The 15043-nt window shown below is 42.4% G+C and overlaps 1 protein-coding gene across 2 annotated transcripts in view; it reads right to left on the reverse strand.

The window, feature by feature from the left end:
- The window catches only part of LOC120420014 (transcriptional regulator ovo-like), a 33736-nt gene extending 20373 nt beyond the window's left edge, over window positions 1–13363 (reverse strand). The window contains exon 1 of one of the 2 annotated variants that reach the window (XM_039583031.2): window positions 12096–13363. In XM_039583031.2, coding sequence (XP_039438965.1) covers window positions 12096–12276 — 181 coding nt within the window. In that variant the 5' untranslated portion in view covers window positions 12277–13363. The remainder of the gene's footprint in view (window positions 1–12095) is intronic. The other variant, XM_039582951.2, reaches the window with a different exon arrangement.
- Window positions 13364–15043: the final 1680 nt, after the last annotated feature.

Here is a 15043-nt window from a genome sequence, read left to right on the forward strand (position 1 = left end):
GATCTATCGCCGTAACAAGTCTGAGGTAGGTGGTTTCTGACTGTAGATCATGTCCACAAAGCTTCGGTGAAGTCAACTGAGTTGATTGTGCACGAAATGAAATGTTCTGGTCTAATTTGGAACTCTTTGAGTTGAAGATCTGGTGATCTACCACCGAAGCAAGCTAGAGGTAGGTGGTTTCCGACTGAAGATCATGTCTAGAAAGCTTCAGTGAAGTCAACTGGGTTATTCGTGCACGATATGAAATGTTCTGGGACAATTGAGAACTCTGTGAAGTGAAGATCTGGTGATCTACCGCCGTAACAAGCTAGAGGTAGGTGGTTTTTGCCTATAGATCATGTCCACAAAGCTTCAGTGAAGTCAACTGAGTTGATCGTGCACGAAATGAAATGTTCTGGGGCAATTTGGAACTCTTTGATTTGAAGATCTGGTGATCTACCGCCGTAACAAGCTAGAAATAGGTGGTTTTTGGGTATAGATCATGTCCACAAAGCTTCAGTGAAATCAACTTTGTTGATCGTGCACGGAATGAAATGTTTTGGGACAATTTGGAACTCTTTGAGGTGAAGATCTGGTGATCTACCGCCGTAGAAACCTATAGGTAGGCGGTTTCCGAATGAAGGTCATGTCCAGAATGCTTCAAAGAAGTCAACTTAGTTGATCGTGCACGAAATGAAAGGTTCAGGTCCAATTTGAAACTCTTTAAAGCGAAGATCTGATGACCTACCGTCGTAAAAAACTAGAGGTAGTTGGTTTTTGATTGTAGATCATGTCCAGAAAGCTTCCGAATCGGTATTAGAGTAAATTGCAGACGATATGCGATGCTCTGGATCAATTTAGGGCACTTTAAAGTGAAGATCTGATGATCTACCACCGTAAAAAACTCAAAGAACCCTTTTTTGGGGCAACTTATCTCGTCTGTTGAACTTCACCAACCCTAGCTGCGTGTTGTTGACAACTCCGCTGCAAGTTCTAGGCCGTCCCAAAACAACAACAGAACAACCGTCGCGCGGTGGAATGCGCTATTATGACTCTGCCGAAACCACAACGCGCTGGAAAGTTTTGAGAAAACGCTCAAAACATAAAGGGCCATGCCACGTCCAGCAGAACGCACCAACCTTGCGTAATGTGGCCCGACACTGTAACAAAAGCGCATGCCGCTTTCATTACAAGTTCCCGTTACTTGAAGTTGGGATTAGATCGTAAAAACCCCCCGAAATTTAATCAACTCTTTTTGTTTAGAAGGAAGTGCGCCGATTTTCCAATTTGAACGCGTTGATGAACGATCGCCGCTCCGCGGCAAGAGACCTTTTCCCCAGGTTCTTTACGAGCCGCTGCGCGGCGTAAAGTCTTCCACTTTATTGCCGATCGTACCTGTGTTGGTAGTCACCACAGGTACGCAAGTACCACCATCAACGTGATGTAATCTCGCTGATGTTAGTTAATCTACTACGACAAGCGCGCGCGCGATCGCTCCGCGATCACCAATACCATCGCGGTAGGCCGCGATCCAACCTGCCCAGCAGAAGTACAGTTAGCGCTGACTCGACGCTCTGCTATGCCTACTGCGACGACGTCGTCGCCGACTTGGTATTGGTGCGCGCTGAGTCGGCGTTCTTCACCTTCATTCACCTCCCCCTGAAGTTTTGGGGCGACCCAAGTCTTCTAAGTTGGTTTTAGAAGCGCGCGCGCGCGCGCTGGTGTGAGTTTCTTAAGGTGGTCGCCAAGTCTTAGTGTTGTCTTGGGGGGCCCGAGCATAGAAGCCACCATTTCACCGTGACTTTGATCATGACACTCAAGAGAGCCGTGACCGTGAGCGAGTCTCGTGGCGAATGTCTGCTTGTTTGGTTTGGTTGGTTGGCTCAGGTTGATCTTGGACTTGAAGTTGCTACCGCGCACACACACGTACACGCGGTAGCGCTTCGCGCTCGGCGATTTAAAATGGCGGAGAAAGGAAATGAGAAATTAAATTAGAACGCTCTTGTTTTTTTCTGCTGTTGATGAGTTGGGGCTTGGGGAGGTCAATTTGGAGAGTCGTCGTCTGCGACGACATGATCTTGGCAGGCCACCCCGGAGATCTTTGCACAGGGTTGATGAACTTTCTCTCAAATTGGTTGCCGGGTGAGATGTTCTACTAGGCAATTTCTCTTCTTCTATTGAGAAGATGAGCTCGAGAAGGCCGCCGCCAAGGTGGCATCCGATGACTTTTTATTGCTTCCTGTTGCCGGCAGAGGTTCTGGCCGCGGCCGCGGCAAAGATAACCGTAATTAGAGGCTCGGACGGACCGGTGAGAAAGCTTTTTTCGAAAAGAAGATGCGCTTTTTTATGCTGATTGGACGACCTTTTTTATAGGTAGGTTGATTGGCGCGAAGGTTTTCTGAAAATTGAATTTTCAAACCTTTATTGGTAGCTATTGGCCACTTACTTATCTCTGTTGCCATAAGCTATGTCTGAATTGTTGAGGTTAAGATTCTTACCTGAAAATAGAAGAGAAAACAAATGTTAGAAAATAAACAGAGTTAGTTTTAACACGATCAAAAATCTTCAATAATGCATTTCTTAAGTCGAAAAGAGCTCGAATCATTAAAATTGAGTCCAAAATTAGAACTACAGAATAAATATTTTTCAAAACTAATTAATGAAAAGAAAAAAAAACATTATTCATTCACCTCATGAAAAATAAAATTTTCTATAAAAAAATAGTAAAATGTGCTCGAATGTTTTCCAATAGCCAAATTGATGAATAAAGAAACTTCTAGTGCATTTACAATGATTTAACACCTTCCAGACGTCATTTTCCCACTTTTAGAAACTGCTCGAAAAGTGCTCGAAAAGTGCTCGAATCGTTAAATTTGGGTTGAAATAGACAAATTTCTATATTTTATCAATCTGTAAATGTTGTAACACACATATATACTCAATTGGAAGCTGCCAAGTCGCAAAAGGGCAACCCTGTCATTAGATACACTGATGAAAGAACACTAATTTAATTTACAAGTTTGGAGATTAAAAAAAAGAAGTAAGCAAATAAATAGGCATACAAATTTCACTTGCTAAAACGAGATCTTCAAACGGTTAGTGCAACTTTTAGCTCTTAACTAAAAAAAAAACTTCTATGCAAATCCTTCCACCAACTCCACATCAAGCATCTTAGAAAACATCTTCCCAGTACAATGCCTCCCGCTCTCGTCATTGTGACGCGTCGTTCTTTTTTCTGCACATAGCAAAAAACTCTAAACCTTCACATAATATAACGTTTCAAGCCCTGGCTGCTGCTGCTCTATTCTGCCCGGTCATGTCGTTCCCGACTTCGCTCAACAAGCAACGCGCAAGAATCCCATTGCTGTGGTAATTGCGCGCAAAAAACCTTCAATTTCCCAGCCCGGAGGAACCGTGTTCTAGCCTATTAATGCTTCACTTTGCACTGAGAAAAAAAGATTAAAAAATTAGAATTTTTCTGTTTCACAGATTATTGAAATTTCGCCATAAATAAATTAAATTCTGTGAAATCTGCGTAAAAATTTAAACAAATTTTCAATCAAACATTTTTTTCAGTGCACCTAGCGACGGGAAGCGCCGTAAGAGACTGCCTCTTTACAGCCCTAGAAGAATCGAATCGAATCCGTTTCCCATGATGGAGCATGAAGCCGTTCGTCGTCGTCGTTGCAAAACAAAAGACTTGAACGCTCGACCAGAAGACGACGACGACGTCCCATTCTTCCCTGCAACACTGAGTTTGCGCTGAAGACGACTTGGCCTCGCCGCCATGTTCTGGTTGAGCTGGCTCTAGCAATGGGAAGGGGGGTTGGACACTATGAAAAAACTCAGTTAAATGTGCTCGAATGCGCTCTAAACACAATTTCGATGCGTAATGCAACTTCCAGTGCATTGCACATGATTCTACACCTTTCGGACGTCATTTTGTCACTTTTAAAAACTGCTCGAATAGTGCTCGAAAACTGCTCGAATCGTCATTTTGGGGTTAAAATAGGCTAATTTCACCATATCAAAGCTGCCAAGTCGCCAAGTCGCTCACGAAAGCCTTTTTATACAGTGCCTCAGAGAAGAAATAAAAACAGGAATGGTTCGGCGCGGCATAATACATAATGATGAGGAGCGTCCGCTGCTGCTCGCCATTATAATAGTGGGTCTCGTCCGAACCTTCCCCCCTCCGCTCTCCACACACCACCCCTCCGGTAAAGAACCGTGTACAACAACAACCGGTGCTTTTATAATTTCCTGCTATCTCTCTCGCTTGTTGTGTTGCTTCGCCTTCTGCCCCGTTCTTCGTCGACGTTCAGCAGCGAGTCTCTGAAGAGTCCCGAGCTCGCGGCGAAATCAGGTTTTATCAAGGTCAAACTTTTAGAAGATATTGACCTTGCGTTGAACGCGTTCGAGACTGGGGAGCGCTTGGAGGCTCTCCCTCGTAAGTCGCTGGTACAGCTAGGATTCGCGGTTCTCGTTCTGCGAACGGTTATTCTGATCTGACTACGCGCTTCTTTGTCGGGTGCGTTCCACGAAGTCACGATGGTCAAGCTGCTGATTGGTCTCAAAAATAAATTATCAGCGATTCGCTTTGGCGTCGTCTTTTTTTGCCGCGGCCCATCTTCGACGAATCGATTTGGAGCAATCGCCGCCTGTTCTGGGGCTCTTAATTGGGTTTGCTCAGGAAGTCGTCCTCGCAGGCTAACGCGCAGGACACCTGACGCCAACGCAAACCCGTAGATCCGCCCTTAAGTTACACAGGAAGCCTACAATTCAAATTCACCCCTCGAAATGTTTGATTTATTTCAGCGTGAAGGTCCTGAACGGGGTGGGTGAAATCACAGAACGTTTGTCCCGAGAAATTTGATAGTCATCTGGAGGCAGAGAATCCCAACAGGATCAAACAAAGGGAGATCCTTAATGTTCGAAAAGGTACGACTTCCTTTTCTGCTGTCGTCGTATTCCAACTGGCGTTGCCCTGCGCAGAATTCTCCCACGATTGCGATTCGAAAAAGGTCCTTTTCAATTTGGAAAGGAAGAATACAGGTTGAAAAGGGTGATCCTTATAGTTGCTTAGAAAAAAAATCAAAATCGAATAAAATATAAAATTTCATTTTTCTAAATTTTACAATATTTCAGGCACCTCGTAACTGCATTTTATAGAATCATTTTTTTATTAAATGAGTTTTCCAATTCTAAAATTTCCTGTTTTCAACCTTTTTAGGTGACATTTCTGGACCATTTTTTAGACACGAGTGTCACCCTGTATCCAAAACATTATGTCGCTTTATCCATCTTTTTGCAGTATTTCTTCTGATTGTTCCTTTCCCCTTTTTAATTCGATCAGATGTCCTTTTTCCCACTATTTTTCTCTCTCTCCTTTCAATCGCAGGTAGTCAGACGCCCTCCCGGTGAGATTCCATTACCTGATGTCCTTTTTTTTCTTCTCTCTCTGTTTTGTTTACCCAGTTTCTTCTGGCAATATCAGCAGCATGTGTGTGATCTGCACTTGTGCAGAATGAATCTGTTGTTGGTGCAGGTTCTCGGATTAAAGCTTTTTGTCTTCTTTGGGATCAGCGGATTAGGTCGTGCATAGCTAATGGATTGACTTTGCCAAGATTTTGAAGCTTGAAAAGTCGAATTCATTCATTGACTTTGTTTCAAAAATTCGAAAGGTTTAACAAATAGTGCTCAGAATCATCAAATCAAAGCGTAACAAAACTTTAAGTATATCTTAAACGATTCTACATGTTGTTGTCGTCAATTTCCAACTTTTAAAAACTGCTCGAATACTGCTCGAAAAGTGCTCGAATTTTCGAATTGACGTCTAAATTGAATATTTTCAAGCTAGGTATCTCGTACGACAAGAGATCTACAAGAATCTAAACTTAAACGCATTTTCAACGTCTCGTTTCCCAGTTTTTTTCCTCAACATCAAGTACAACACCCACACCTCTGCACAAAAGCGAAAAACTGTCCGTTCCCAAGAACAAAAGAAAAAAAGTAACATCCATTCGAACGTTCGAAAGGCATCGAAGCATAAACTTGCTCGTTATGCTCTAGTCTTCGTTTTTCGTGCCTACCTTCTTCGACAGCCTGGCAAAAAACGAACGAACAACCCAACTCCTAGAACTCTGCAGAAGGGAAGGGTTTTTTTCTCTCTCTTACTTTTTTACGACCCTCAAGAACCCTCGCCGGAGGCAGGCCCGAGCCTATTAAATCATCATTTTCAGCCATAAAAGCGGCTCTGTCGAAGGTCGAGCAATAAAACCATAAAACTTTTCCGATGGAGTTAAAGGGATGACGTTTCGGTCGGCCTTCTTCAGGGGTAGTGAAATTGTTCGCTTTCGCGAATCCTTGAGGTGTCCACTTCCCCTTTCGCTGCGGAGAAAACCGCGCCATTAGTCAACTTGCGGAAACATCCTTCGTTTCACCGCTCACACGCGAGAGAGAGAGAGTCGGAGAAAATCTGGCTGACCGCCAAATGCGCCGCAAAACGGCAGTTCCTAGACGCGACTTGCTCACCTTACCGCGCACAGCATCCACACACAGCGAGATTGCCGCCGACGTTACCCTTGATCTTTGTTTGCGGCGACGACGACGACTTCAGCGCGCCGAAGTCTCGGTCGAGGCAAAGCGTCCGATCATGTGCGGTTTGGAGCGCTTGATCGGAGTTGCCAACCTTGGTCTTGGCATACATTTTCCTTTTGCAGCGAACGGTGTGTGTTGAGAGTGGAAGTAGACTCTGGGTAGTACTCCCGCGGAGGGTCGGATGCTGTGCTGCTACTACGTAAGGTAGTTTGAGGCAGAGTAAACGACAATCACGCTGCGACTAGTGCCGCGGGCTAGTTGATTAATGGTCCAACCTCCAACTCCGCGTACTAACTGATTGGGACAGTTACGTACGATGCGGCGCTGGACGCTGGCTAGGGATGCCACAACGGTTCACTTGCTGAACCGTTGAGGTATCCCTAGACTTAGTTTGACAGAATTGACAGAGCTTGACAGACTTGTACTTACCTGAGATGATTCACCCAGTTGTTGCACTTGTACTTACCTCAGCACCGTTTGCAAAACACTTCACGCTTAAGTACAACTTGAAGTCTGTAATTGAGAAGGCATTGGAGTCATTCGATGTACTTAAGCGTTATGTGTCTTACCAAAAGTGCTGAGGTAAGTACAAGTGAAACAAGTAGGTGAATCATCTTAGGTAAGTACAAATCTGTCAATATAAATGAGCTGGAACAATAACTACTCGAATAATGCTTGAAACTGCTCTAACTTCTATATTGGTGCAAAATACAATTTCCAAGGAATTGCTGACAAATATGCGTCTGCCGGACGTCATTTCCTCGCTTCCAGAAACTACTCGAATAGTGCGCGAAAACTGCTCGAATCGCTCAATTTGATTCAAAAAAGCATACAAATCGCTAAATGTTTCATCTCAACGATATCTCATCTAAAAATACCTCAAATTCCGTCACTCCATCAGCTTCACGCCACTCTAACCCACCATTCTGGGCGCCCCGTTGCGTCAATCATTCTCAGATCTCACCCCGTAACCGCAAGATAACAGCGCGGTGCAGAACCCCTTGCGCGACCTGTGCTCAACCGTCGTCGTCGTCTCGAGGGGGGTAAATAAAGCTTTTGGGTCAGGGTTGACGACATGTCGCCGACTCGGTAACTTCAAGCGGCGTCATATATGGACACCAAGTGCCCGCGCGTCGCGCAACTGGACGCGATTTGCTGCGAATATTTTTCTTTCTTGCATCGGTACTTTGCGGTGTGATAATTGTGGTCGATCGTATCCTTCGGAAGCTGCCCCGACTCTCTTCTCGAGAGAGGTTCGCAAGAAAGCGTTCGCGCAAAATACCGGTTTCGGAACTGGCGGAATCTGGGTCAAGTCCAAGCTAGGGTCCACCCACGGCGGACCGCCGCATATGTGCGGCCACCACTTCGACAACAATAAAAGGAGGTCTCAATGCCGCGCGCGCGTCGTAGGCTAAGATCATGGCAACGGGCGACGTGACCGGCCTGCTGCGACCAAATCGACAAAGTCGACAATACGTGAAAGGGTGTCCAATCCCGAAGGCTAGATCGTGGCTTGCGCGGTGACGTCAGGTGGCGCGCCAATTCCCTTTCTGACAGCACAAGTGCTGCTGCCGTAATTCGAGCAGTTTGACGCGACGCGTCCTCGGAGTTCTGATTGATCGACAATTTTACGCGCAATAGGGTTGGTAAAATCGCACCGGCTAGCAAAAGCTAAAGTCGCCCAGCTCAAATTGTTTCACCTGCGCGAAAACGTCGCGCGTTCGTCTTCGTTCAGCCGGTTTGTGCATACCTTGCTGTTTAGGTTGGGGCTTTTTTATTGAGTTGGTTGGCATGCAAAACGCGCGCGACAGTGTCAAATTTCGTGATTGCCAGAGAGGTGTAGACGGTGCTGAAAACGACGCGACGAAGAAGAGGAGGTAGAAGAAGCGGTGGTAGCGAAAAAAAACACATACACAGGGCCAAGGTGAGGAAACAAGACTTAAGGCTAAGCTCAAGCTCAACCACGGAGGGGTATGGCGCGCGAATACAAACAGACCGGCTGTGCCGGCAGTTCTAAACTGTGACCAAGATGATTTGGGTAGAGGTGGTCACTATTTCATGATTATTGTTATTGCTTCTCAATTACGGACTTCAGGTTGCACTTAAGCTCGAACTGAGCTAAGTTGGTTGAAGTGTAAAGTTGGTGTAAACGCAGGTAAGTAATCCAGTGAATTCAAGTAAGTACAAATCTGTCAATTCTGTCAACATCTGTCAACTTGTAGAAAATTTTTGTTAATCGAGCAGTTTTGCTTTGATTAACAAACATTCCCACCATGATCACCCCTCACGACACCTTGACGGTGGGTCAGAACTCGCACCTTGAGTCACAGAAACGGGGCGATGATGATGTGCTAAGCGCTCTCTCGGAATCGTAGTAGCCGTTGACGTGCTCAACGCGATGTTTGCCCACTAACGGTACACCAATACCATGGCGGCCATGTGAGTTTGTCTGAGATCGCGACTTAATTAGTGCTGCGCGCGCATCTCCTAGGGCTGGAGATTTGTTCTTGGCCGAACTGATCTGGGTCGCGATCGCCACCTTGACCATGTGTGTGTGTGGGAGCAAATTTCGCTAACAGGTGTTCAAAAACTGCTCGAATGATGCCTTTTTCGTGTTTTGAAGGAGTCAAACATTCTAGAATGGTCAAGTTATGCTTCCAGCATGACTACGGACCTTTTTCCCAACTGCTCGAAAACTGCTCGAATGCACTTCCGGGGCCTGTTTCGGGCCTCAAATCGCCCAATTCCCGCCACATTAGAATGCGCATATCTAATCGCGCCGCTCGTGTCACTTGCCGGGGCGTTTTTGGGGCTGCCACCAGCTTAAATTTGCAATGAAAATGGAAACGCCACCGCAATCAAACACAACAAATTGCGTATTCAAACTTTGGTGTTTTTCCATTCCGCGCACTCTATAGCTCCCTTGTTTCGCGCTGATTCTGTCACTTTTGTGGAGGGGGGGCTCACGGGGCAGGTAGAGTAGAATCGTCGCCGGGTAACGATCGTCCTGAAATTCAAATTCCGATCAAATGTGGCGGCGGCGGCGGCGCGCATCTCGGTTTGCAAGTCTGATCCGGGAGCTGAAAGGCACCTTCTGGAAACGGCACACTCGCGCAGTTGCATAACCCGGGGACGACCCCCGTCGATGCACTTTACCCCCCCCTCCGGGAAGATGGGGGATGCAGTGATTATGCAGTCGAGACTGTTCGCGAAAAAAAAAACAAGAGTGCAGAGCTGGTCGAAGTGGTCGAACTCTCTTCCGAGGCCAACCAGCCACGTGTATTCAAATTTGGTTGGTTTTTCGTCGGATGTTCCGGCGATTTCGTAATCGCTCAAGACTTGAACTAACTGTTCCGCTGATTAGCATGTCTGTGCGAGTTTGAGTTCTAGCGAACTCGCCGCGTCAACAAACAAACAAACAAATGAATAATTGAAAGCGTTTTGTGATTCTCCGTAGGTCACCGCCGCCAGATGTACTGGTTTAGATTGGAGATTTGATCCACGGTGGCCTCAATGCATCTTAAAGCGGCGTTGCCTGTGGCGATTAAAGTTTAATGGAAAGTGGAGAAAATTCTATGCGGCGAAGCGAAGCCAGGAGTGTGACCGGTAAACGTGGAATATTTCAGGAGTTTGAGCTCAACGGGGTTTGCTGCGTTTCGTCGAGCAATGCTGGAAGATTTCCCGATTACGGACTTCAAGGTGCACCTTAAGCTCGGGTTGGCTTGAGGAAAGTGATGTGTTTGTGAAAGTGAAATAGTTGGTGATTAATCTCAGGTAAGTACAATTCTGTCAAATCTGTCAATGCTGTCAAATCTGTCAAATTTTGTCAAAATTATTAAATAAAAAAGCTGGTTTTAAATTTTAAGCAATGAAATCAAAAGAGTTAGACACTTCTTGTGCATCTTGAGGTTTAAATTTAAAGATATAAATCCAGTTTTATAAAATGCATACTCAAAAAATATGGTGATGAATTTCAAGTTTAGTTCAGGTCAAGTTCAAGTTAAGCTTTAGGAATTATTTTCGCAATTTGAGTAGTTTTTCCTAACATTAAAATTTATCAAATGCATTCCTAGTTGAACGTTACTTTCCCACATTATTTTTGTTATATTGTTATAAAGGTCAATGAATTTTGATAAAAGGATGACTTGATTCGTATTTTAAATAAAAAATAAACGGAATTTATTTTTAAAATATTTGTAAAACATAATTTGAAGCAAAAGTTGACTAGAAATAACGTTGAAAAAAAATAAAAATCGGAATGTTTTGTAAACAAAACAACTAACAGTTTTTAGCTTCAAATTAAAAAATAAAACTCTGGAGTTTTTTTTTAAAAGGTCCAATAAACCAAAACTCCAGTTTTTGCTTTTTGGGTGTTTTTGAGACCGCCTTGAGTCAGGGGTATTAAAAAACACTCAAAAAGCAAAAACTGAAAATTTGGTTTATTGGACCTTTTCAAAAAAAAAAACTCTCGAACTGAACATCTTAAGAACCTACGCGAAACCAAATTTGGAAAAAAGAAAACAAAACAAAAAAAACCATTTGTATTTATGTGAAAAAAACTCAAATATTGAACCTTCGATTCGTTTCATAATTGAAAGACGACACTTGAAAAATAGAAAAAGATATTTCTATAATAGTTAACAAGGACTAAAAATTACACCTAAGTACAGAAATAACGTGACAAGGTTGCCAGATTTTCGAATATTATGTCGAAAGGTTCTACAAAAAAAAATCCAAACGATGTTCAGTTCAGGATTGTTTTTTTATTGCATTTTTTGAAATATTTAGCTTTGAAAAGTTATTTAACTTTCATATAAATGCATACAATTTAAGGCATGCTAGATCTTCAGTACTTTGCCAAAATCTAAGGCCTTTTTTCTGTATGAAAGAAAAGTTTTTTTACGTTTAGTAAAAAAAAAAAAATATCCTTTTAATGCCATTTCATACATCAGACCTTAAAAAGATTTGTTCACAAATTTAACCTAAGTGTAAATATCTCACAAAACAGTTGCCAGTTCAACAATTGATATGACTGCTCAAAAAGGTATTTCAAACACAAATCGAACAAACAATAACAACTTCCGGAAGTTATTTTTATACAAGTTTGAGGATTTTACTTAAGTACTCATGTCCCAGGGCAGGGTTGTCAGATACTAAAAATTGAGTAATATTTGATTTTAAAAGTTCTAAGCGATAAGATTTTTGTCTATTTTATTTAGTACTGACATTTATAGTATAAAAGTAATGTAAAATGGTTTATAAAAAATTAAATTTACAGAATTCTATTTAAGTGCTCATATCTTTGAGCACGGTTGCCAGATCTTGAATAAGTTTTCCAAATTGGAAGAGTTAATATTGCATATAGTCATTTTGCAATACTATACAATTTTTTCAGTTGAAATGTTAAATTTTGGAAAATAGTTATTATAAATTTTTGATGTTTTTTTTATGTTTGAATGTCAAGCAAATTTCAAAAATAGCTTTCTTAGATATTCGAAGATCTAGAGAGTTCCACATACCTGTCGCCTCCTTGCCGACCTGCTTCTTGCGGGACACCAGCGACAGCGGCTCGTTCAGGCCGCCCTCGCCGCCGGAATCGCCGTCGACGCTGCCATCGGCGCCGGTCGGATCGGCCGACTCGACCAGCTGCTGCTGCTGGTTGTTCCAGTGCTGCCGGAACCAGTGTTTGATCTTCGGCATCTTGCTTCCGGTTTAGCTTCTGCTACTGTTACGACGAAAATAATCCAATCTAGTAGTCGGGGGTCACTTAAGGGTCATAGCACTACCCCGCACAGAAACACTTGCTGTTGACACTTGTTTTTTTTTCTCGTTTTGACAGCTCCTTTGTTTGGTAATCCACTTGCGGGAGCAGGTCTGTTTTGACAGTTGGGACAGGCCTTGCTTTGTTGCGACACTTGTGTAACTTGTTGATCACTTAGGGTCGCAGCGAGATCTGGTTTGCCGTTGGTTCTTCCTTTCAGATCACTTAATCCTGACTTAACTCACTAATATCTTAGAAAATATTGCACTTTGATTAGTATTTTTTGTGTATTTCTTAAACTATTTTTTCTCCAGTTTCACTCAAAAAGTGGCCACACATTCACATTGCCACTTAGAAAACACCTGTCTCTCTAGAAGACCAGGTTGGACACTTCCGGCCGAGTTGTTCCGGAAGTCACTTCCGCCTTTACCGATTCCCAAAACGAAACGAAATTTTCACACGCGATTCCGGGCAGAACCGTCCTCTTGCACACTCACTCCTCTCTATCTCAATCTAGGTGTAGCGGATTCTCTGGCAATCGACCGCGAGCGCGCGCAACAACCTGGGACGACCGTTCCGTTCTTGTCGGCGTTCTTTCACTTACTGTACTCGCAAGTTCCAGCACAGTTCCCGCAGCAGTTCCGAAGCCCGGGTCCGCTGCTTGGAACTCAACGCAACGCAGAAGAAGAAAAGAAACAACACACAGAATTACAGCTAGCTGAGCGGGCCCCGAGCGCATACATTCTCAGCTTTAACGTAACACGCACACACAGATGTAGAAAGCCCGACTTAAGTCACGGGCGCTTAGCGCCGACGACGAAGGTGAGAGTGTGTCAGTGTGTGGGAGAGTGAGCGAGAGGGAGGACAGAACTTTGGGGGAGAAGGAGATGGAGCAATCGTGAAACGGGATAGAGGGACGGACACACACAAAACAAAAGTACGAGTACGAAGCAAGGGTTGCCAAACTTGGCGAGGTAGCGGTTTCGGTTGTGATGTTGATGATCAGGAGAGCTTTTTGGATGTGAACGGGTTGGAGGGATTCAATCAATTCGATGCTTTAAAACTTCAAAATAAATAAATTAAATGTCAGTAACCTGGTATAATTCGTTTTTAATGAAAAAGAAAGCTTGTTCGGTAACACGCTAATATGATACTAAAATTCAGGACTGTGGAGTCTTTAACACCGACAACACATTTTCAGATCAGGAAAAAGGTTGGCCAAACGATTTTAAGTCCAAATTTTTAAAACTATGTCTCGAATCGCCCTTCAACGTCTTCTTATTGGATTGGATGACGATTTTGGATTTTTGCAATTTTGGAATTGTATGATGGTTGTAAAACCCCACCAAATTTGTGGTTAACCTGAAATAAATTCACAATCATTAATACTATTCTCTTATTCTAGAATGCTGTTACATCCTAACTTGAGCTCCATTCAAAAACAATAAAAATTAATACCAGGTGTTCGGTGTGCTAAAAGTTTAAACAGTTTTTGTCCCTCTACTCTGGCCGAGGTCGTGGGAAAAAAGGCAAAAAAGATTAACAAATCAGAATTTCAACATTTTAATAAAAAAAATTATTAAAAATTGGAAAATGCATTATACACACGTATTTACAATTTCACGGACAGCGTGAAATCCCCGAAATTTGGCTTTTTCCGCGAAATCCCGTGAAATTTATTGTTTGTGTGAAAATGTAATACTTTTTCTCAAAATAATTTATCAAACTCAAAAAAGAATAAAAAATAATCTTATGAACTAATTTAATTAGTTAGTGATAATTAGTGATTTTTGACGATTTTGTGAAAGGCGTGAAATTCGTGAAATTTATCAATTTCCTCAAATCATTTTTTTTAAATAACAACTTAATACATATTTCATCACAAAAAAATCAAAAAAAAAATCATACCATCCACATTAACGACCCCCGGGTCTTTTGTGGTCTCTATTATTTCATCACAAAAGCTATTTAATTAAATTTTATTGGTTTTCAATTTAACAGCTTCAATAAATATGTATGTCAAGTTGATATGAGTTTTTTAGAAACTAGCCAAATTCAGTAATATTTTCATTCGGTGAGTTAAACATTTTACATTTTACTGCTATTTTATTTGAAAGGTATAGTTTTGAAAGAAATTAAAAGAATAAACCTTTGTTTTATTCAAAACTAAATGATAAGTATTTTTTATTTTTGGAATCTTATTTTAAAAGCATCACATTTGTTTTGGGCATGTTTAATTCGAGCTATATTTGTTTATTTGGGTGGATGATTCCCGTGAAAGTAAAAAAAATACTACATTTTTTGTTTTCTTTTCTCATTTAGAATTAAAAAAAATGATTTTGTTGAAAATTATATTATTTTTTGCTAATTGATTTTAAATTTAGTTTTTGAAAAGTGAGATAAAACCCTTAAAAATATGTTCAATTGGCTGAATGTCGCAGAAAATTCAATTTATTATATTCATTTTGGCAGACAAAATTGTTTATTTTTGCTTTGATATCAAAAAATCAAATTATTCGCTCTACAGCATTGCCTTTGCGTTCTCAATTGCGAGATTCCTTTTTACACCTTAGCTTCCATCCACCCCGGGATTCAAACTGACGACCTTTGGATTGTGAGTCCAACTGCCTACCAGCGACTCCACCGAGGCAGGACCCAGGGAGACGACTCCTACACCTGGACTGAGCTATCGACCTAACCCTTAAG

The sequence above is a fragment of the Culex pipiens genome, chromosome 1, assembly GCF_016801865.2.
Source record: "Culex pipiens pallens isolate TS chromosome 1, TS_CPP_V2, whole genome shotgun sequence".
NCBI lineage: Eukaryota > Metazoa > Arthropoda > Insecta > Diptera > Culicidae > Culex > Culex pipiens.